This window comes from Onychostoma macrolepis, chromosome 04 (assembly GCF_012432095.1).
Source record: "Onychostoma macrolepis isolate SWU-2019 chromosome 04, ASM1243209v1, whole genome shotgun sequence".
Taxonomy (NCBI): Eukaryota; Metazoa; Chordata; class Actinopteri; order Cypriniformes; family Cyprinidae; genus Onychostoma; species Onychostoma macrolepis.
In genome coordinates, this window is record NC_081158.1 from 3072114 (window position 1) to 3096131 (window position 24018).

Genomic DNA, 24018 nt, shown 5'->3' on the forward strand with positions numbered 1-24018 from the left:
CCGCCTGCCCTTGACGAGTCTCCATGGACAAGACAAGACTAGGTTATTTTAAAACTGCTCCTGTGGGCACAACAAGACTGCACTCCTGGCCGTGACGTGTGGACTTGATCCACAGGGACCCAGTACTGGACTGGAGTCAGCGGCGGCCGGCGGGCTTGCCCTCCAGGCAGGCTTGCCATATACGCTCCAGGCAGGCGTGCCTGCACTACAGGCGGGCTAGCCACATGCACTCCAGGCGGGCTAGGGTGAGCCGCGGACGGCGGTGATGCTATCCCCGCAAACGGCGGCAGCCCGTGAACAGGACTGAGAAGCCGCGGACGGCGGCAGACTTGCGGGACTCGCGGCACTTGCGGTAATCCCACTGAACTCCCACGCGTTGCTGTCGCGGGCTATGACGGGATGAAGAGCGGCGACTTCCATGCTGCGGGACAAACACACAGGAACAAAACAAAACTTTCAAAAACGGAAAACAAAATGTGGTGAAGGGGCGCCGCTTACTGTTTGGTCTTCTGTCACGGTGCACACAGCAGGGAGGAACGAGGAACATGGAGACAAGGATACACTTCAAAATAATAGTCTTTAATCATGACATCAGGGCAGGGCAAGACAAGGCAAGGTTGACACAGACAGGAACACCGGGAAATAACGAGTAGACCAGACAAAAACTAACTAAACAGGCAGGAACTAAATACACATGACAATTACTGATAATGACTAAAACACAGCTGGACAACACTTAACTAATAATCACACTAAACAAGGACAGGAACATGACCAAATAAAGAAACAAGAAGCGGGAACACATGACACACACAACAGAGGACTGACAGCATATCAGCAGTGCCTCCTGAGTCTATTAAAAGCAAAACATTGCTATGTTTTTGGTCCCCACTATGAGGGTGTGCTATCATTCTGAGGAATGTAATAAAAACAAACAATCACACACACACACTGATCTGTCTATATGAGGATTTATTACAGACATTTATTCAGACATGTTATTTCAGTGACAGAATTTCAGTTGCAGTATTAATGTAATGAAGAGACTTTATAACATTTCACTGTTACTGATTTATCATGCAGCTCAAAGCATTATGGGTAGAATCTATCATCAGTGTATTCTGATTCATCAACACAGTTTCACTGATGATTTAAAATGAACAGTAAACCCAGGATAGAGCGGCTGAGTGAATGTGGTCTGGACTGTGTGGATGAGGTTTGTTGTGTCAGAGACGCTGTAGAAGGACAGAGATCCTGCGCCCTGATCCACATACACACCTATTCTACTGCCGCTGATGGACTCTAGAGGGAGATCAATATATTTGTCATTGTGTCTGAATAAGTATCTGTTAGGAGAGCAGGCTAAACTCCAGGACTGATCATTAGATCCAAAATCAGACTGAATACCCTGTCCCTTCCTGTTGATGCTCTTATATGAAACTGATACACGCGCACCATCTCGTCCAGTCCACTCAATCTCCCAGTAACAGCGTCCACACACACTCTCTCTACACAACACCTGACACACATGATCAAATCTGTCTGGATGATCAAGATACGACTGTTTCTCTCTCATATTTGTCACATTTCTGTCCTCCTCAGAGAGAACGAGGTCAGTGTGTGCTGTGTTTGGATCCAGTGTGAGAAAACAGGCATCTGAACACAAGAACAGAGACATTTATAACACAACAATCACTACAGCTGTGTGTGTATGTGTGTGTGTGTGTTTGCACACGTACATTTCTGTAGTCCAGCTATAATCATGGACTCTCCTCTATGATCCACACTATGAACACACAAAGAGTCACATTCAGTCAGTAATCATACACACGCAGTGCAATGCAATTATATTACTGATTATTGTGAAAATAAGATAAGCAAGATAAAATGACATATTAAACCATGCATTAAACAGAATAACAATATTCTAAAATATGCTAGCATCACGCTAATAATATGCTAGTCATGTTAATGTGATCATGCTAGCATCATGCTAAATGTTTTAGCAACCACCCATAACACCATAGCAACTTTAAGTAATTCTATACAATTCAATTCTATCAAACTTTTTTCAAATTTTAAGCTTTTACAAATACTTAATACTTTTAGGCTGGGGTTTCTCAAGTCAACCTCAAAGTTTGTCTACTGTACTAATATCTGAATATCAACATTTGTGAGACTTAGACAGTCTAAACATTTTGAGTCTCTAGAAAATAGTGATCTGTGAGGCTGTGACATTGTATTATGTTGAATATTAAAGTGTTTTGTGTTTGCTTGTTGTGCTTGTTTTTCTGATGCGAGACATTTATTTAGAAAAATGTGCATAAAAGCTGTTGACACTTCTGTCAGATGCAGTTTATGTTAAGAGTGCCTGAGAAAGACACATTGTCTTGATTCATCTGTTGTAAGGTGAGATGTCATTATTCTAACATTATTTTTGTGAAAGTGTCTCACCTCAGAAAAAAATTAATTTTCCTGTCATGTGAGCCGTTATACTGTGCTTGTAGGGTGCACTCTTCCATAGCACATGCACTGGTACGCTGTACATCACTTCATTATAAATAAAGCACAAATGAAAATACAGGTTTTCCACACTTTTTCAGTGATAAATATCCAGGAATTTGAGGACTTTTCTAGGACATTTTTAATTTAATTATGGTGGGAATACAAGACAAGGATCACATCCTAAAGTAATAGAGTCTAGACGTCTAAAAGTCTTAAAAACATACTGTTCAGTAATTGTCTAAGTTAACAATAATTAAGGAATAAATGTTTAGGCTGTAGTTTGTATCCCCCTGCTGCTGCTCTGAGAATAACGCTGTCATTATCATGTGACTGATCAGATGACTAACAAGGAAATTAGTGCCTTCCATGCTGCTAGCAGCACAGTTGCCAAGTCCGCGTATTATACGCGACTTTGGGCTTCTTTTTTTGTAAAGTTGCGGGAAAAAATCCCTGGTCGCGGGTTGCAGTTTTTTGGGCTTATTGAAAAAAATATGGTTGCTTGTTAGGGAAATCTGACAAGCAACTTCATTTCTTTATTTATGTTCGCCGTATTCTCCAGTGCATTGATTGAAACTCTGTCTGCTCGCAGTTAATAGCCAACCAGTGCAATAATATGAGTGCTATAGCGTAATTTGCCATATGTTCCTCCCCCTCACTGGAGAAAAATCACAGTCAATAAGACGCGTGACGCTGTAATCCAAGCGATGATAGAAGTAGACGTAGAGGAGTGGGATGACTTTCTTTTAGCCTAATTTTTATAATGTTTTTGTAATGTATTAATTGTCACGGGCTGTAATAAAAAACAAGTAGTCATGTTCTAATACTGAGTAAATACATTTGAATACATTAAATAATTGATAATGAATAATATTGATGATAATAAATCATCAAAAAAAATATTGGGCTTGTTTTTGAAGCTGTGGTTGCTTATTTGTCTCGCGAGAGTTGGCAACTGTGGCTAGCAGTGAATCAGTATACATCTCCATTCATCCTTGGCCTTTGGTAGCTTCATCGTTATGTTTTAATGTTATTATTCATACTACCTTCAATTGCATTAGATTACTTCGAAGTTTTTGTAATTTGTATTACTTGAGTGCATCTTAGATGTAATTTCTCATTGGATCATATGAGAGCCATTGATGCTGTATACTGATCACTTTTATTTGTCTGACAATTTATTTTCATGTTGTTTGGTAAGCTGCAAAGTTACATCTAGATTACAATATATTTGTAAGAAGTATTCCTTTATGTACACATTGTGAATGTCAATTCATATTGTTTGTTTTCTTATTTCAGAGTTTTACTCTACCCTTATTAAAGTATGGAAAAGGACATTTTGTGTCTGTGAAGTTGATAAGGAAGAGTTTAGCTTGCTGTTGAAGTATACACAGGATGTATATGGAGAACAGGATACATACAGTTTATGGCCATGACTTCTCTATAAAACCAGCTCTCTAATATGAGCTCCAGTTGCGGCTCCTGACCGTAAATTCAGGTGGGGCAGTTTCTGGGTCATAGCACTAATATATTCTAATCTCTGAACACATGCGGACAAAATTTTGGCAGAAATGTCTTTGCGTTATCCGGATGTTAAGCGGATTGATATCGCCTTGGTGGAGCGAGGTTCACGTAAGGTAACATGAAAATAAGCGGGGCAGTCTCAAATCTGCCCCAATGGCTCTCAGTTAGAGCGCGCTGCAGTTCAAAATTGTGGGGCGCTGTTGAGCTCGGGAGGTCTCCGGCACCATCTGCCCCGCTTAGTATCTTGTATACATGCCTGCTAAAGCCATGCGCGGGATTTTAATATATACTGCTTACTTTACGACATAAAATAGTATAGAAAATCAGAAAAATATTTGTTGCAGAATGCTGAACACATTTAGAATTTGTTATTGTTTCAGTTTATATAGAGGTCTGTGTTGTGGATGAATATTTTGGTGTGGCTCTGCCCCACCTGCCCATATAGACGAGCCGTGTCTGATGAGCTCTTAATTATACATTACAGGAAATTATTTTCAGAACAAATTTCAGTACCCATAGCAAAAAATTTAAGTATTTAAATATTTTAACTATTTAAAAATAAATGAATCATTAATCTGTTCATTATTAATTCAAATAATAATATTAAAAAAAGAATACTTTAAAGGGGATCTATTATGCAAAAATCACTTTTATAAGGTGTTTGAACACAGTTGTGTGGCCGCAGGGTGTGAAAACAACCAGCCTATAATGTTAAAAATCCACCAACTAATTTTTTAATAAAACCAATAAATCACAAACAGTCTCTCCAAAAGAGCCGTTTCAGATTTTCCCTCTGTTCACGTCACCGAGGGGGAAAATTTCCACCCATTTGTGACACACCAATGCACTAATGAACATAGGAGTCACCATAATCTCCCCCCATCTGAGCGAGGACACTGTGGTTAAATTTCATTTTCGAAGGAAATATCCCGGAAAATATCGGTAACGTCCCCTAAATGTTACCAATCAATACCAACGCTTCGTGCGCGAACGTCAGCTCCAGACAAAGTAAGTATCACACGTTTGTTTTTCAAATTGCCTTTCTGAAAGAGCTTCTTGGCACTCTGTAAGGCTAATTGCTAAAGCTATCATTGTCTCTGCCTGTTTTCACTGATGTGGTAGTTAAAAGTTGCATATGAAAGCAATGTGAGTCGATTGCTTGAAGTTGTCGAGCTCATAATCAGAAGTGGGACTTATAAAGTTTGTGATAGCATGAGACTAGCTATGTTTTTATTTTTATCCTGCCGTCCTTTTCTGTAAAGATAAAAGGCTTGTACTAATAGTGGAATGTTTATTTGCAAAGGCTAGCACTGCTAATGCGGAGCTGGAGCTCTTGAAGCTCCGCCCTCTTCTCCGGGAGCAACAGCTCATTTGCATTTAAAGCAACATACTCAAAATCAGCGTGTTTGGGCTCATACCCTAAAAGTGGCAATTTTAACAAGCTGTAAAAAATGATCTGTGGGGTATTCTGAGCTAAAGTTTCACATTTGGGGACATCAGAGACTTATTTTACATCTTGTAAAAAGGGGCATAATAGGTCCCCTTTAAAATATTCACATGTATATATTTTTCAATTAAGTATTGCTTTAAAAGGGTCAAGTGAAAAATGAGTAGATTCTGGCCATTGCATATTGCTGTTCACGGAAAGCGATATAAATATGCACTAAAGCATTTGAAAGTAGCCGCCTATCAGCACATACTGAACTGAGTCTGTACTTGGTACTGCAGTGCTGGAGAAAGGCCGGTATTGTTGTTTTTAAAATTTCAGTATCAACTTGGTACAAAAGTATTAACCCTTTCGCACGCGAGTAAAATATTCTAGCTGAGCCCCCGGCGTGAGTATTTTTTAGGCGACCGTTATTTTAGAACTTACAGCCTTGGTGTTTCCATGGCGACGCGTTATGCTTGTCATGTGACACACCGCAGCCCTAATGGCGCTGTATGACACATGGATTGTTTTTATTTCCTTTTTCCTTTTTTTAATATTAATATTCACAAACATACTCGCTATATTATGCAATATCTGATATTCCGATTCTGAAATATGTGCAAGTAAATGTATTTGGTAGTTTAAACACTTTTATAATGACAGTGTTAGTTGATGGGCGCCGCCATGTTTGTTCGCGCTGAATCCCAGCTGTGGGATTTACAACACGTAAATTCATCCTCTCCTCCCGAAACACGTTAAAGTAAGTCTCCAGTAAACTGGGAGAAGAGCAGAGTAAACTTTAAAGTTATCTACACAATCTGTATATGATATCAATAAAACATGTTGTCAGATTATATTTGTAAGGATCATTATTGCTGCTTCCATAGACATCAGCGTTAGGGATGTGCCCGAAGCCGAATACCTTATTCAGAAAGGCACGGATAATGGCTTCTAAACGAATAACGGATTTATCCGAATAACAGAAAAAATATTCGGCAGACACATTCACATGTTTGCTGGAACAGCACTACATTAGTGAGGTCTGCGGTTGTTAGGATTTGTGCAATAATAATTGCTTTGATAGCGTTTGACACAGTTTCGTACAGATAATATGGTGATCATAGCGTTTGGTCTCCTCAACAATAAACTATCCGCACGCTCCGTTTTTTGATTGCTGCCTGTCAGTGCCGGCGAAGCAGTGTTGCCAGATATTGCTACAAAAAAAACAAACACAACCAATCTCCTGAAAAATGCACCAAAATAAGTTTAAAACTTGTATTTTGCAAATAAGATACAGCATATCTAACCTCAACCTTCATCTTCCCACTTTATTAATGCCCTAATTACTTTATTAATGCTGTTACATTAAGTATTAAAACAAGTCCAGCGACGCTTATAATAACTAGATCTGGCAACATGGCGGAGCGGAGGCTGCACTTGCGCCAAGCTAGATTTAGATTTAGATTTAGTCATTTTGCAGACGCTTTTATCCAAAGCGACTTACAATTGGGGAATACATAAAGCGATTCATCTTGAAGAGGCAATCAGACAGACGAAGTGCTTGCAACACCAAGTCTCAGGCATTGTTCAAATAAATACAAACTACCAAAGGAAGGAATAAGTAAAGAGAATTTTTTTTTTTTTTTTAAGTTTAGGATGAAGTCAAGTGCTGTCGAAAGAGATGAGTTTTCAGTTGTTGCTTGAAGATTGACAGGGATCCAGCATTCCGGATAGGGGTGGGAAGATCGTTCCACCAGCCAGGAATGGTGAACGAGAATGTTCTGGAGAGTGATTTTGAGCCTCTCTGTGATGGTACCACGAGGCGTTGCTCACTAGCAGATCTCAGATTTCTGGAGGGGATGTAGTTTGTTAATAGAGAGTGCAAGTAAACGGGTGCTGAGCCAGTGGTTGTTCTATATGCAAGCATCAGTGTCTTGAACTTGATGCGAGCCGCGACTGGTAGCCAGTGCAGGGAGATAAAGAGAGGTGTAACATGGGCTCTTTTGGGCTCGTTGAAGACCAGTCGTGCCGCTGCATTCTGAATCATTTGTAGAGGTTTGACTGTGTTAGACGGAAGTCCAGCCAGAAGAGCATTGCAATAGTCCAGCCTAGAAATGACAAAGGCCTGGACAAGAAGTTGTGCAGCATGCTCTGTCAGAAAGGGCCTGATCTTTCTGATGTTATATAGTGCAAACCTGCAAGATCGAGCAGTCTTTGCAATGTGGTCTTTGAAGGTCAGCTGATCATCAAAGATTACACCAAGATTTCTGACCGAAGTTGATGGGGTTATTGTTGATGAACCTAACTGGATCGTGAAGTCATGCTGTAGAGTCGGAGTGGCAGGGAGGACAAGAAGCTCAGTCTTTGCCAGGTTGAGCTGAAGGTGATGTTCTTTCATCCATGCCGAGATGTCCGCCAGGCAACCTGAGATCCTTGCAGCTTCCGTTGGATCATCTGGTTGAAAAGAGAGGTAGAGCTGTGTGTCATCAGCGTAGCAATGGTATGAGAATCCATGTGCCTGTATGATGGGACCCAGTGATGTAGTGTATGTGGAGAAGAGGAGGGGTCCAAGAACTGATCCCTGAGAAACCCCAGTGACCAGTGTATGTGCTTTGGATATCTCCCCTCCCCAGGCCACCCTGAAAGACCTACCAGTGAGATAGGATTCAAACCAGCGAAGTGGAATGCCAGTGATGCCCAGTGATGAGAGGGTGGACAGGAGTATCTGATGATTGACAGTGTCAAAAGCGGCAGATAGATCCAGCAGAATGAGGACTGATGATTTGGAATGGGCTTTTGCAATTCGCAGGGCTTCAGTGACCGAGAGAAGCGCAGTCTCAGTTGAATGGCCCCTCCTGAAACCTGACTGTTTAGCATCCAGTTTGTCGTTCTGTGAAAGAAACAGTGAGACTTGGTTGAAGATAACTCGTTCAAGTGTTTTCGCTATGAACGGAAGGAGAGAGACAGGTCTGTAGTTTTCTATAAGAGAAGTGTTTAATGTAGGTTTTTTGAGCAGTGGGGTTACCCAAGCCTGTTTGAACGCAATGGGGATGTTGCCTGTGAGGAGGGATGTGTTGATGATGTGTGTGAGTGCAGGTAAGAGTGTGGGTGAGATTGCTTGGAGAAGGTGTGAGGGGATTGGGTCAAGAGGACATGTTGTAGGATGGTTGGAGAGGAGAAGTTTGGATACTTCAGCCTCCGTCAGGGTACAGAAGGAGAAGATGGGAGTTTTAGCAGTGGATGTGGTAGGGTGAGGGTCCTGTGTGCGTGGAGGTGAAAACTGACCACTGATTGATCTAGTTTTGTCTGTAAAGAAAGTGGCAAAGTCATCAGCTGTAATAGAGGTGGTGGAGGGGGACAGAGGAGAGAATTAAATGTTCTGAAGAGATTACGCATGTCTGGAGCGCTGTCAATCTTGTTGCGGAAATGTGAGGATTTGGCAGTGTGGACTTTAGCAGAGAAGGATGTGAGCATAGACTGGTACCTACTGAGGTCCGACAGATCGTTTGATTTGCGCCATTTTCTCTCTGCCGCTCTGAGTGTAGTCCGATGTTCAGGAAGAACCTCAGATAACCAGGGGTTGGAAGGAGCAGCCCGTGCTGGCCTAGAGGAGAGAGGACAAATGTCGTCTAGACAAGAGGTTAAGGTAGAGCATAAAGTCTCAGTAGCTGCGTTTACATCCAGAGATGAGAAATGGGTGGGTGAAGGAAGAGAGGAGGATACTACAGAGGAGAGATGGGAAGGAGAAAGGGAGCGCAGGTTTCGTCTAAAAGTAACTGGTAGGGGGGTTGGTGGCACAGGAGAAGCAAAGTGTAATGTAAATGTAATGAAGAAATGGTCCGAAGTATGTAGTGGTTGTACCAGAATGTTATCTGCAGTACAATTGCGTGTGTAAATTAAGTCAAGTTGGTTGCCTGATTTGTGTGTGCTAGTAGTGGTAAGGCGTTTGAGATCAAAAATAAAATTTGCTTCACTCCTGCGTTTGCTGCGAGTCAGCCACATGAATTTATTCAGCGATATGATTAAAAAAAAAAATAAAAAAATAATAATAATAATGTTTTCAAATTTTATTTTTGAACATGAAACATTTACGGAGGTATGGACCTCAGCTGGCTATGGGCCTGGATGTGTAAAGTGAATGAGTGTAACTATAGCCTATATGAATGAAATGAGCGCAAATCGCGTTGGGCATGCGCGTCTCTCAGAAATCAGAGCTTTGTCTGGAGTTATATCTAGCTACTCAACAAAAATATCCTAAAATGGTCCTAACTTCAAACCTTTTCGAAATCCAACTGTAAAAAACGCATTACATTTGCCCTTTTGGAGAATGGCATTACATTTAATTATACAAGACGAAGAAAAGCGATGTTTGATCAAGGCTTTTGTAGGGTCCATGTGATTTGTTGCGCGATGTTGATAAAAAAAACTCGTTAATGATCACATACTCACGCAACACATGATCTAAGTAACTTAAAGTTAAGCGAGCTTTATTGTCATTCTGCTATGAGTAGGCTACTGAACACTTTCTTTCCATTTCTATTTTGTTTTTTTTCTTCTTTCAGCTTTTTTTTTTTCTACTAGTGCTCTTATTTAAGATTGTGGATGCTTGTCTCTTGTCAAATTTGTACACAAAGTTTCACTGGAAAATAAGAAGAAACTATTTTTATTTTTTGATAAAGTTTTAAATAGAAGATATTTACAAAGTTATAATTTTAATAAAAAAAGAATACTTTATTTAGTTATACAAGGCATATTTGTTAAATGAAAACTACGAATCAAACAGATTTGCATTTAAAATGGTATTTTCATGTAATTTGACGAACTTCCGGTTTAAGCCACTCCCACTTCCGGACCTATCCGAATACAGATACAAATAATTTTGAGATGGTCACAGATACAGATACAAATAATGGCTCCGCTGCACACCCCTAATCAGCGTGTATTTTACAAACTATAAATGTATGGTTTTGCTAGTACTTGTGTATTTAAATGTCTGAAATCTAAAATAAGCATTATATGGTTGAAAACACTGAATAAGTGATAATATGACAAGCGCTTGCGCGTCTGATCTGGCTCCGCGCCAGAAAGCAGATTTGAATTCAGCAGTTGATGACATGACGCACTGAACGTTCTAATCACACCGGTGTGATCGTACGCTTCAGGGACCAGCCAAGACTGATCACAACGGTGTGATCGTGCGCGTTAAAGGGTTAATAGCCTACGTTTGACAATAGTCAAAACTATTAGTCAACAAGTTACTGAATTACTGTTAGCAATGCTGCTTTCCACTTTACTACAAATATTCATCACAAGACTTCAGAGCATCATTCAAAATACTTCTCTTAAAGTGCATATTGCAGGTTAAAAAAAAAAATTCAAATGATTATATAAACTTGTATGAAAATACCATATGAACTGTTAATGCAGGATTTGAAAATGTTTTAAGCCCGGTACACACCAAGCCGACGGTTGGCCGTCGGGCAGTTTTTGTTCGTCGGCCAACGAAGTCTTCTCAGTGTGTTCCACGCCGTCGGCTGAAGTTGGTCCTCGTCGGCTTGTTTTCGGCCGATTCGACATGTTGAATCGGCGTCGGAGCTCGTCGGTCAGTCGGGCCATCTGAACATTCTGATTGGCTGTTCAGCTGGCGAACCAGTGCGCGAGAAAGGACGTTCTACTTGACAGTCGGGTATCGAGCGTCGGCTTGGTGTGTCAAGGCAACTTTGGACCCAGAAGCTGCCGACGTCGGCCGACCCCGCAGTCTACTTTCGTCGCCACTAGTTTGTCGGCATCGGCTTGGTGTGTACCGGGCTTTACAAGACGCGAGGGCACAAATTTAGAAGAAAAAGTGATGCTTTCCTTGACAGTTCTCAAAAAGCGCTTTTTTTCAGCATCGCGTCATATTACGTCACAAGAGGGAGTCATGTGCTCTGTTGGTATTCAGTGGAGCGTGAGTCAGTGTGTTTTCGGTAGTTATTTTTATTTCAATTTATCATCGTCATGGTAAATTATTGTGTATGTGGAGGTTGCACAAACTCCAGCCTGTCAGGACATCGAGTCCACAGGTTTCCTAACAAGAAATGGACGGTATCTTCCGGGCCTCGGTGCGTTTGTGCAGCTGAAGAGACGGGACTTCACTAATGCATCTGCTTCAAACAACAAGGTGGTGCGATCACTTTATACCGGAAGATTATCATCCCGGCGATATGATGCAGTTCAACATGGGATACCGAAGCAAGAAGCGAGCGAGACTCAGAGCTGGTGTGGTTTCTTCATCGGGTCCCGGTCCGCCTGTGTTCGGCCGCCGGCAGGAGACATGATGCTCATGGATCTGTCAGAGATGCTGCTCCACAAAAATGTCAATTGTGCACCGTAAGACTTGATTTTTAACATTTGCTAACTACCAAATCAGTGAACATAATTATTTAAATAATGAGACACAACGAAATGTTTATAAGTTATTGTAAAGCACCGCAAATAGCTTGTAAGCATTAGCAATAAATTTTGTGTAAAAACGTTACCATATGAGAAGGCATAACTGGTAAGTTATCTCAGTTTGCTAATATTATAACCATCAAGTCTAGTTACAGCTTAGTGACATTGTTTGCACAGCTAATCGGTAATTTTTTTGTGGTGTGTTTATAAGGCTTTAGGAGACAGTGCAAGTAATGAGGGAGTGTGAAGATCTGAAGCAGTGGAGGCCAGCTCTTATTAACCACCTCTGCTGGACTGCAGCTTCACTCCTGATGGAGATGCAGATGTGATGGAGGCCAAGTGGAAAAGCATGGTCAGCAGTGAATGTGATCTAAACTTGTGTTTGCTTCTCCCAGCATGTGCATCATGCATCAGGCCTCATGGAGTCTCTGAGAGAGGAATACTGCAGGTCACCACAGGCTCCACGAGAACACAGCACTGTCTGTCTTCCGCTACACCTGCTCCTCTTTCCAGATCCCTCCAGAGGATCAACAACATCAGGCTGTTGGCGTCTATCTAGCACAGCATTCACGATTTAACACACGTTAACAACACATTAGTGTGATACCCAGACTGAAAGATTGTTAAATGTTTTTAAATGGGTCAGATGGAATATTTTTCTTTTGGTAGTATATGTTTGGTACACTATATTGCCAAAAGTATTGGGTCACCCCCTTCTAATGAACAGGTTTGACTACTTTAGTAATTTCCATGAGTACAAATCTTAATGTTTAGCATATAATGATATTCTAGGGAACTGTGTGCTATTCATTTTAAAGCAACAGTTTGGACAGGACCCTTTTCTATTCTAACATGAGTGTGGAAGAACTTGACTGGTCTGCAGAAAGCCAAGTCCTAATCCAAGCTGAACACCTCTGGTGTGACTTTAAATGCAGATCTTGAGCCAAAAACTCTTTACCAAACACCAATGACTTGTACATATGGGTACAGTCATTTTAGACACTTCCAAAACTGTTGCAACAGAGATGGAAATACAATTTTTAAATACATGAATTATGTTTCCATCTTTGTTGCCACAGTTTTGGAAGTGCCTTTTTCTGTTCTAAAGAAGGGGGTGTCTGGGAGTTTTTGGCTCAAGGTCTGCATTTAAAGTCACACCAGAGGTGTTCAGCTTGGATTAGGACTTGGCTTTCTGCAGACCAGTCAAGTTCTTCCACACTGACTAAATCAATCATTTCTTTTTGAACCTTGCCTTATACACAGAGGTATTGTCATGTTAGAATAGAAAAGAGTCCTGTAGACAACAGACCTGTAGGCCCAGCAGACAACTTGCCTGTATGCTGTCAATATTGGTTGTCTTATATCAATGGCATCAAAAAGTGTTACTTGCTGGTAGTTACTTAGGGGTAGTCGTGGCCTAATGGTTAGGGAGTCAGGCTTGTAACCTGAAGGTTGCTGGTTCGATTCTTGCACCGGCAGGAATTGAAGGTGGGGATTGTGAATGAACAGCACTCTCTCCACCTTCGATACCATGCACTAAGGTGCCCTTGAGCAAGGCACCGAACCCCTAATTGCTCCCCGGGCGCTGGAGCAAGGCTGCCCACTGCTCCGGGGGTGTGTGTGTGTCTGCACTTGTTCACTACTCACTGCTGTGTGCACTTGGATGGGTTAAATGCAGAGCACCATTTCGAGTATGGGTCACCATACTTGACAATACGTCACGACTTAACTTAACTTAGTCGTGACCTAAATATAGGCAACTTGTAATTGAGAAACAAAATTATTCAGGTTGTTTTAATATTCAAATCTTTAATTTACTATGTATTTATACATATAAGTATTTAGCTCAGAGTAATAAATGATCTCTGCCCTAAACATACATGTGTCTGCTGGCCTGGAGAGGTCCATGCTCCTGTCTGAAGTGCTTATTAGTTTCTGTTACTGGTACGTATCAATACTCATAGATGATCAATACTAGCTTTGCTATTGCTTGATTACATTAGCTAACGTGTGTCTATCTGTAAGCCAACACTGGTCTCTCACCAAGACACCTGCCCTGTTCTCCTCACACATCAACTCAATGTGTCTCCTCTGACCGTTGTTCTGTCTAATCCTGGCCTGTCCGGCTCTCTTGGCTGCATAGCAGGCTGGTACTTGTATATATGGTCCGTCATTCGAGTGTAAATGAACATTTAAAATTTCCTCAGCGTCCAAACTGTTATTGCGATCCATTGTTTTCCTGTGGTTAAATGGACTGCTCTCCCTTTTGCGTTACTTCCGTTTTTTTTTGCGGTTTTCAGATGCAGAAGTAAAATTCTCTCACAAAAACGACTCCAGAAGCCTTAATAGCGTATTTTAAAGTATATTTTAAAGAAAATCTAGTTCCTACATTATTTTTCTATACATTGACTCACTGGGGTCTCTAACCTGCAATATGCCCTTTAAAGTTGACCACTGGATAGAACGATGGGAAATATCAGTGTTCGCACTGTCAGAAACCATGGTAGTCTTGATTTTTCATCGCTGATTTACATGCAAATGGGCTGATTCCGATACTGACTTGTTAATATTTAGTTATTTATTATTTATGTATTTCATTTTTTAAAGCAAGAGATAAGATAGAATGAAAATATGAGTCCATGAACAAGATATTCTTTGCTCTATTACAGGCCAAACTCTGTAGCCATTTAAAATTATAGGAAACCATTGCATTTTAATCATAATCCTAACAAAGATGCTACATACTGCATGAGCAGTTTCTTATTTCAATTAGATTAAATTAGATGTAATTTCAAAATCTGAAGCAAAAACAGAATGGTCTGACTTTAGTTTAGTGAAATTATTTTACATAATAACATCTGCATGTAACAAAAACAGCAGACGGGCTGAATGAGACGCAAATTCACTCTCTGACAGCAGGTGGTGCTTATGGAACAGTAGCGATACAGCGTTTCCTTGGTTATGTGCATTACACAGATACAAGAAGGAAAAAAAAAAAAACTCTTCTAAAGTCAGTTCCCCTCAGAGATACAATTGTATAAACCCCATCCTTAATTCAATATTACGGATTTTCTTCCAATATTTCGAGCAACAAGTGAACTGCTCTGCCTGTAAAGTATTTTCCAATCTTTATGTCTTACTTCAGCGTCTCTGGCCTCTGTTAAAATCACGTTTACAGACTCCGTAATGTTTTTCTACAAATTACATTTTGGAAAATGCTTGCAATACAGTTTGTGTGCAAGTCCGGAACAGAGATTGGACAAAATAAAACAAAAGAGCCGGTTGCCAATCGCGCACTGGGAGCAAAAACAGGCCGGTTCCGATTTATGGTTGTTCTAACGTTTTCCACTACTAACATTAATTGTTTTAAGGCAAGTGGTAAATTGTTATTTAAAAAAAATAGTTTTTAAAAAAAAATATTGTTCATCAAGAACGAACCTTGGCTAAAGCAAAACACACAATAATTTTTTTAAATAATAATTTTCCAGGACCACATCAAGATTTTCCAGGGCATTTTACATTTTCTCTTATTTTCCATGTTTCCAAGCCATCAATTTTACAAGTTTTCCAGGATGTGTGAATTACAAGCATGCAGTGTTGTAGTTATATTGTCAATTATTAAGTCATGAAATCACCAAAAAGTACCGATAAATTATGTAACTGGTCTGTCCTGTGAAGAATTTTCATGCAGGTATGATGTTCATTCCATTCATCAGGATACATGTTCCATATGTTTCATTAAATTGGTAATATAATGTATTTATCATGGTAACTATAACCCCAAAATGCCCCTTATTTTCACGGTTATTTTGTACATTTTTAAATGAATGTGGTGGCTCATTTACTAACTTTATTGTATTAACAAAATTTGGGAAAGCTATTTGATTTATGGAATTTATGCGAGGTTTCTTTCCAATTCAAGTGAGTAAACCTCTAAGCTTCTCCAAAGTTGGGGCCCAAAGTCTTATGGTGCCCTTTCTTGCACCATGAATGCGCACAGTTGACAATACAAGATACTCCACATCTATAAAAGTGAGAGCTGGCCCGTGGGCAGCATCCAGCCTGTCTGCATTCATTTTGTGGCCCACGTCATACTGAAGATTAATGCATTTTTATTATAATTTGCACTAAAGTGTAAATATTAGTTATATTAGTATGCAGCTACTCCTGTTTATAATTTTTTGGTCGTAATGAGAGGATTCATCTGTGCAGAACTCGAGCGCTGAGCTGCGCTGGGTGATACATAGCTATTGAGCGGATTCGGACTAAAAAGTTAAAGTGCCCCTATTATGGGTTTTTGAAAATTACCTTTCATGCAGTGTTACACAGGTCTAAGTGAAAGAAAACATCCTGCAAAGCTTTAAATCTAAAAGTGCATAAAGTTTTAAAAAGTGTATAAAGTTATTATCTTTCAAAAGAAAGAGTCGACTCAGAGTCATGAAAACGAGTTGTTTATAAAACAAATTTCAAGGTGACGTCAATATGAAACATTAGCATATTAATGCCCGCCCACTTGTTGTGCGCACAGACCCGGGAAAACTTGAACCACCCCCCTCTCACACACCGTAGTGGATTCCTGTGGAGAAGACCCTGGACGTTTCTCAAACGGAAGACTGCATCCTTCGGAGGTCGCATTTGTAGGCTGCATACGTCATAAAGAAGATCTTATTTTAGAATATTAACAGTTATAAATTTGACCATTATTCTTAGTTAAGTGTAAATTATTGTAATATGCTTATGACTCGCGAATGTAATGCTCAGTTAACTGAAATAAACCAGGCTTGATGTCATATGCAGCCTACAAATGTGACCTCCGGAGGATGCAGCCTTCTGTTTGAGAAACGGCCATCGTGCTCTGCATTGTGAGGGTAAATCCGTTAAGGTACAGTTAGGGTATGTCGAAAAACTCTCAACTCATTTTCTCCTCCAACTTCAAAATCAACCTACATCGCTGCAGAAGCACCGACCCAGTGTTTACAAAGTGAACGTGCTACGAGGGTCAAACACCCTTTAGGTAAAAGGTAAAACAATGTAGAACGATTTTGATGTTGGAGGATAAAATGAGTTGAGAGTTTTTCGACATACCCCGTCTTGAACTGTTGTACACAGATTATGCATGCACCTCACGTCACAGTGCTAGACAAGATGAGCATTTGTGGTTAAATTGTGTATACTTTTTTTTAAAGAAAATGACCGATGGTTTCACTAGATAAGTTGTGACTGATAAATTCTTTGTGACTGAAGAAAGGGAGACATGAACATCTTGGATGACATGGGGGTGAGTAAATTATCAGGAAATTTTTATTCTGAAAGTGGAGTAATTCTTTTAAAAACTGTTGCTGTCATGTACTCTGTACTGTAGCATGCAAAATAAATTTTTAGTTGTGTGTTGTTCGTTTACGTTTGCTCAGCGTAGCTTGTAGGTCTCCGTCTAACCGGCTGACAGCAATATCTGTTCGCTCGCAATTGTCTAGAAATGTGTCGATGAATAGTGAATGTTTGTCGTTGTTATTACTTAAGAGTTCTGATAAAGAATAGAGCAACATATTGGTGTACAAACTGCAGTGCTTTATCAATATGTTTCTGCATTGGGCTAACGCATATACCATAGCTGTTTGGATGTTTACCACTGAGCTGTGGGCTAATGCTGCGTTCAAGTCCTCCTGGGACGTTCGTACTTACGAGTTGACAAGTCGTTATTACGACGTCGGTTGCGTTCAAGTCACTTTGGTTGGAAAAAGATGGCGATTTAACTTTACACAATTCAACTTTTTTTTTTTATAACTACATCTACAAAATATTGAAAGAAGAATATGCATTGTGTTTTTTCTTTTTTCTGTTTTTATTTAATTGATGAAGGTGATGTAAACTGAATAATTATATATTCTATTATACAAAATATTATATTAATGTATAATTATATGTAACTTATATAGTTTTATTGTACATTACAAAAAAATATATAATTTTATTCATTTTAACAACTTTACCGACGCTGCATATCTTTAGTCTTTGGCTGCGTCTATTACATCCGACATGTTTTTTCACTGGCACGCCCCCAACTCGGAAACTCAGGGCTTAAAGAAAATTCTGAGTTTCCCACTCGTAATAACGACTTTGTGGTGGTGTTCATGTGCGTTCAACTCATAAATACGATGTATCCGACATGACTTGAACACACCATAAGTAATGGTGATGGGCTTTCCATTATTGACATGCGCTGCATGCTGTAGACCAATCAGTCACGCAAAGGAGGGGTTTGGAAAAATGAATCATTGAATGAATCGTTTGGGAGTCATGAGCAAAAAAGGAAAAAAATAAAGGCATATTTTAAGACAATGAAAGTGTTTTTTGACCTTGCATGCATGTCAACCTGTTGTTGGGGACTGCCAAAACCAAAATATGAACCTTTTATAACCCATAAAAAGTGGCACTTTAATGCAGTAGTAGACTACCACCACTACTACTACATCTAATTATAATAATAAATCTTTATAGCAACCCTGAGTATAAAAATGAGCCATTTAAAAAGCATAAGTAATATAGCAATTTATGTAATATATATATATATAAATATATATATATATATATATATATATATATATATATATATAAATAATCGACCTAATCAATTGTTAAATATTATAATCAGGGTCGTCCCAAGATGAAGGTAGGGAGCAGGGTACCCCTTTGGTCCTTTTGCGATCACGTTTCTCCCTCAGTCCACTTGGCCTCTGAACCCTGCAATATTGCATATTTAGATAATGCAGAGGCTTCCATCTCATTGCCATTGTTTTCTTGGCAGCTGTCAAGTCAGCTAAATACACTCACTGGATATCAGAAAGAAAAAGAACATCTGCCCGCCAGGAGGAATCTACTGTCAACGAAGGATCATTTTACCCCCTGCGCCTTGCGTAATATTGCCAATGCCACAATGGCTCGCAATTATAGCATGCTGCAGTTCTCTTTCTCTCCACAGATTTAAATGGGAAATGTAACTGGGACTGTAGAGTTGGGGAGGGCTCAGGCAACCACTGCCCGTTTAGTATCATCATAACACATGCCTACCAATTCAGGGATTTGGCAATATTCTAGGCTTGAATGCATATAGCATTTCTTACCACTAGATGGTGATGGTATAAAGTTTCATAGTTTAATGCTTTCATAAAATTTAACCTGAAAATTTCTTAAAAGATTACATAAACTGTTCATGTAAATTTCTTTGGATAACACTTTATACATGTGAGCTGATTTATATCTTTATTGTTTTTCTGTTATAGACCACACACACAAAGGATAATTTAAGAAATTATTTGATGAAAAATTCAACTAGAATTGCCTGTGACAGACTATTACAGTGTCTTTTGTAACTGGTAGTGAGCTGTTACGCTGTGTTAAATCCTGTGGTAGGACAGTCATTAACAAAATGCCACATTTGTGTGGCAGTGTCCAGCTGTCACGGATCAGTCAGGCCCTTCACCCCACCAATCACAGCGTTCCAGGTCACCAGAGTACTAATCACCCGCACCTGCACCAAATCACCTCAGTAATCAACCCGGCTACTTAAACCAGCACCACTCACACTACACCGTCCGATCTCGTTGATTGCTACGTGGACTCTCACCTCAAGAAAAACTAAGATATCCTTACCTTCCTTAGACTTACCTGTTACGATCCATTCCTGTTATTCTCCATTTGCCTTTGTTGTCTTCCCCTTCCAGATCCTTCGTCGACGGTGTTAAGTGTGAGTCTGTGTGGTTCCCCTCGTCTCGTCTTCCTAAACCTGCTGAAACAAGAAACCAGTCATTCACGGATTGTCACTGCACCTATTGAATACTCACCTTGCTTGGACTCACTTCAATAAACTCACCTTTGTTTACACTCACCTTTGTGTCCGGCTCTGACCTTAACAGAAGATCGGACCAAACCGACAACACCACGATGAGCACTACGGACCCATTCCAGGAGCTGGTGGATTCCATCAAAAAGGTACTGCTACAGCGACCCACACCACCAGCTCCACCATCACCACAACCACCTCCAACAATCACCAATCCTTCCTCACAGATCATACTCGCCAGTCCCATGGCCCGCCCAACACCCTTCTCTGGTTTGGCAGAGGAATGCGATGGCTTTTTAATGCAATGCACATTAACCATCAATCTTCACCCCCACGTCTTCACCACAGATCAAGCAAAGATTGCTTTCATCGTGACATCCCTTACAGGACCTGCGCTGAAATGGGCGGAGTCCATCCTCAATCAAGCCGGCCCCGTGACGCACAGCTTCGCCAACTTCATTCATCACTTCAAGGAAGTGTTCAGCAGTTCGCCAGGGGATTCCTCCGTGGGGGAGAAATTATATCATCTTCGTCAGGGTAATCAAACCATACATCAATATGCATTGCAATTCCGCACTCTCGCTGCAGCCAGTGGTTGGAACGAGCCATCCCTTATTACAGCCTTTCGACAGGGGCTCGAACCCCGTTTACGCACCCACTTGAGTTCATACGACGACAACTTTGGACTGGAAAAATTCATTCAACTGGCCATTCGATGTTCCAATCGGTTACAGTCATGCTCCCAGGATCCATTCTCAGCCACCGCATCTCCACCACCTCGCCAACCAGAGACAACTGACCCTCCAGAACCAATGCAAATCGATTCCACTCGATTAACCTTGCAAGAACGTCAACAGAGAATCACCCAGCGATTATGCCTATACTGTGGGGATGACAAACACCGGATCCTGGAGTGTCCCATACGCCCTCGCCGAGCCCTGGTGAGTTCTGTACTCCCCTCTTTCCATGAATACAAACCTCTGTCCACCCATGCGCTGCTTACTGCCGGTTCCCATATGATTACAGTTACCGTCCTCCTCGACTCTGGCTCGGCGGGCAACTTCATCGCAGGATACCTCCTCCGGCAGCTCCGACTCCCTACCTCGACCACGACGACCGCCTATGCGGTACAATCCATAACTGGAACGCCCATCACAAGACGTTCCGTCTGCCGCAGCGCTGGGCCAATTCGGCTACAAATTGGGCAGCTACATCAAGAGGAGTTGCATTTGTTGGTTCTGGAGGGTTCCACGGTGGATATCATCTTGGGTCGTCCGTGGCTGGTGCAGCACAATCCCCATCTCTCCTGGCGGACAGGAGATGTCCTAAAGTGGGGTGAAAAATGTTTTCCTCAATGCTTCCCCAACTTACCACAGCCCTTACGACGAACCCAGGAAGTGATACCGGTCCTCACCACCTCCATAGAAAGCCCTAAAGAAAAGTTATCCATCGAAATCCCTACCTGTTATTCCCACTTTAGCGACGTCTTCTGTCCGAAAAGGGCTGCCCAGCTACCACCTCACCGGCCATGGGACTGCGCGATCGATCTCATTCCGGGTGAGCCTGTACCTAGAGGAAGGATCTATCCCTTATCCCCACCGGAGCAAAAGGCCATGGAGGAGTACATTGAGGAGGCTTTACAACAAGGTTACATCATTCCATCTACCTCCCCTGCTGCTTCCAGCTTCTTTTTTGTTGCCAAGAAGGACGGTGGCCTACGACCCTGCATCGACTACCGTAAGCTCAATGACATCACCATTAAGTACCGATATCCCCTTCCCCTTGTCCCAGCAGCTTTGGAACAACTTCGCGGCGCCACCATCTTCACCAAACTGGACCTCCGCAGCGCCTACAATCTCATCCGGATACGAGAGGGAGATGAGTGGAAAACTGCTTTCGTCACGCCTACCGGCCACTATGAATATCGAGTTATGCCGTATGGACTTGTCAACGCTCCCTCCGTATTCCAAGGATTCATCCACGAAGTGCTCCGGGAGTTCCTACACAGATTTGTGATCGTATATATATAGATGACATCCTCATCTACTCCCGGAGCCAGGCCGAACATCGCCATCACGTTGCGGAGGTCCTCCAACAGCTCAGAAAGTTCCAACTGTACCTCAAGGCAGAAAAATTTTTATTCCACCAATCCTCCGTCCACTTCCTAGGATACATCATCGATCAGCGTGGCGTCCGCATGGACAAGGGGAAGGTGGAAGCAGTCACCTCCTGGCCCACACCATCCACTGTTAAAGAATTACAAAGATTTCTCGGATTCTCAAACTTCTACCGAAGGTTCATTGCCAACTACAGCACCGTCACCAGTCCCCTCACAGATTTGCTCAAAGGTTCACCAAAAACGCTCTCCTGGAACCCGAGAGCCCAAGACGCCTTCAACAAACTCAAACATGCCTTCACCAATGCACCTCTCCTCACTCACCCCGATCCGGAACTACCCTTTGTGGTAGAAGTGGATGCCTCCACCATGGGAGTAGGCGCCGTCCTATCTCAGCAGCAGGGGAAGCCTCCCAAACTCCATCCATGTGCCTATTTCTCCCGCAAACTAAGCCCGGCGGAGAGGAATTACGACATCGGCAACCGAGAACTCCTGGCCATCAAGCTCGCCTTAGAGGAATGGAGGCACTGGTTGGAGGGGTCCAAACATCCATTCACCGTCCTAACCGATCACAAGAACCTACAATACCTCCGTGACGCTAAACGACTCAACCCCCGACAAGCCAGATGGGCCCTATTCTTTACCAGATTCCACTTCCAGATCACCTACCGACCCGGCACCAAGAACACCAAGGCAGATGCCCTCTCTCGTATACACACCCCGGAAGATAACTATGAGGAACCTGAGACCATTCTCCCCACCAAACTCATCACCAATCCCATTCAATGGACCTCTCCACCAGCCGCATCTAATACTCCTCCAGCCAATCCGCCGGGCTGTCCACAACACCTTCAGTATGTTCCTCGCCTTCAACGTAACCAACTCATTAAAACCACTCATACCTCCCTAGGTACAGGCCACCCAGGGGCCAACGCCACTCTCTCGCTGCTACGCAATCGCTTCTGGTGGCCCAACATGGCCAGGGATGTGAGAAGGTTTGTGCAAGGCTGCCCGGACTGTGCCATCTCCAAAAGCCCCCGTCATCTCCCTACCGGTAAACTCCATCCACTACCCATACCTCAACGCCCTTGGTCACACCTAGGAGTTGATTTCATAACGGACCTCCCCGAGTCAGACGGGAAGACCTGTGTCTTTGTCATAGTGGATCGATTCTCCAAATTCTGCCGACTACTCCCCCTAACTGGTCTCCCCACAGCACTTCAAACAGCCGAATTGCTCTTCAACCACGTCTTCCGCTATTATGGTCTCCCGGAAGACATAGTGTCAGATCGTGGACCCCAATTCGTTTCAAGAGTCTGGAAAGCATTCTTCTCTCTCCTAGGTGTGACCGTCAGCCTTTCCTCAGGATATCATCCACAGTCCAATGGGCAGACCGAGCGCAAGATCCAGGAAGTGGGGAGATTCCTGAGAACCTTCTGCCACGGCCACCAGAACTCCTGGAACCAGTTCCTAGGCTGGGCCGAGTACGCCCAAAACTCGTTACGCCAACACTCAACTGGACTCACTCCCTTCCAGTGCGTACTCGGTTTCCAGCCTCCCCTATTCCCTTGGTCAGGAGAACCATCTGACGTCCCCGCCGTCGACCACTGGTTCCGGGAGAGCGAGAGAGTCTGGGACGCCGCACACCATCAGCTCCAGCAGGCAGTGCGCAGGCAGCGAATGACAGCCGACATCAGAAGAAATGACAATCCTGATTACCAACCCGGTCAAAAAGTATGGTTATCCACCAAAGACATCAGACTGCGCCTGCCTTGCCGCAAATTGAGTCCCAGATTCGTTGGCCCCTTCACTATCCTGGAACGCATAAACCCTGTCACCTATAAACTTCAGCTACCACCACAATACCGCATTCACCCAACATTTCACGTATCCTTACTTAAACCCTTCTCTCCTCCCATCTCCACAGGGCCTGACCAGAATGAGGAACCCCCTCTCCCGCTCTTAATGGACGAAGGAACTGTCTACCGAGTCAAAGAGATTCTGGAATCCCGGCGTCGTGGTGGAAAACTCGAATATCTCGTGGACTGGGAAGGTTACGGCCCGGAGGAACGATCCTGGGTACCCAGAGACGATATCCTGGACCCAACACTCCTTTAAGAGTTCCATTTGACTCATCCCGATCGTCCAGCACCCCGAGGCAGGGGCAGACCACCG

General features: G+C 42.3%; 2 protein-coding genes across 3 annotated transcripts in view; both read right to left on the reverse strand.

Annotated features, from left to right (window-relative positions):
* Nucleotides 1–583: 583 nt before the first annotated feature.
* LOC131538363 (protein NLRC3-like) overlaps nt 584–24018 on the reverse strand; it is a 63495-nt gene continuing 40060 nt past the window's right edge. For both annotated transcript variants that reach the window (XM_058772201.1, XM_058772202.1), the window contains exons 10-11: nt 1740–1786; nt 584–1656 (exon numbers count right to left, since the gene is read on the reverse strand). In XM_058772201.1, coding sequence (XP_058628184.1) covers nt 1130–1656; nt 1740–1786 — 574 coding nt within the window. In that variant the 3' untranslated portion in view covers nt 584–1129. The remainder of the gene's footprint in view (nt 1657–1739; nt 1787–24018) is intronic.
* On the reverse strand, nt 6781–9441 carry LOC131538403 (uncharacterized). Its single transcript, XM_058772274.1, has 2 exons — nt 8944–9441; nt 6781–8345 (listed from the first exon to the last, which is right to left on the reverse strand). Exon 2 carries the CDS (start codon nt 7851–7853, stop codon nt 7107–7109), a length of 747 nt encoding a protein of 248 aa, XP_058628257.1. The 5' UTR covers nt 7854–8345; nt 8944–9441; the 3' UTR covers nt 6781–7106.

What these genes read in the sequence shown, in the direction of transcription:
- LOC131538403 (XM_058772274.1), bottom strand. Translation starts at nt 7,853, where the DNA reads ATGAAAGAACATCACCTTCAGCTCAACCTGGCAAAGACTGAGCTTCTT.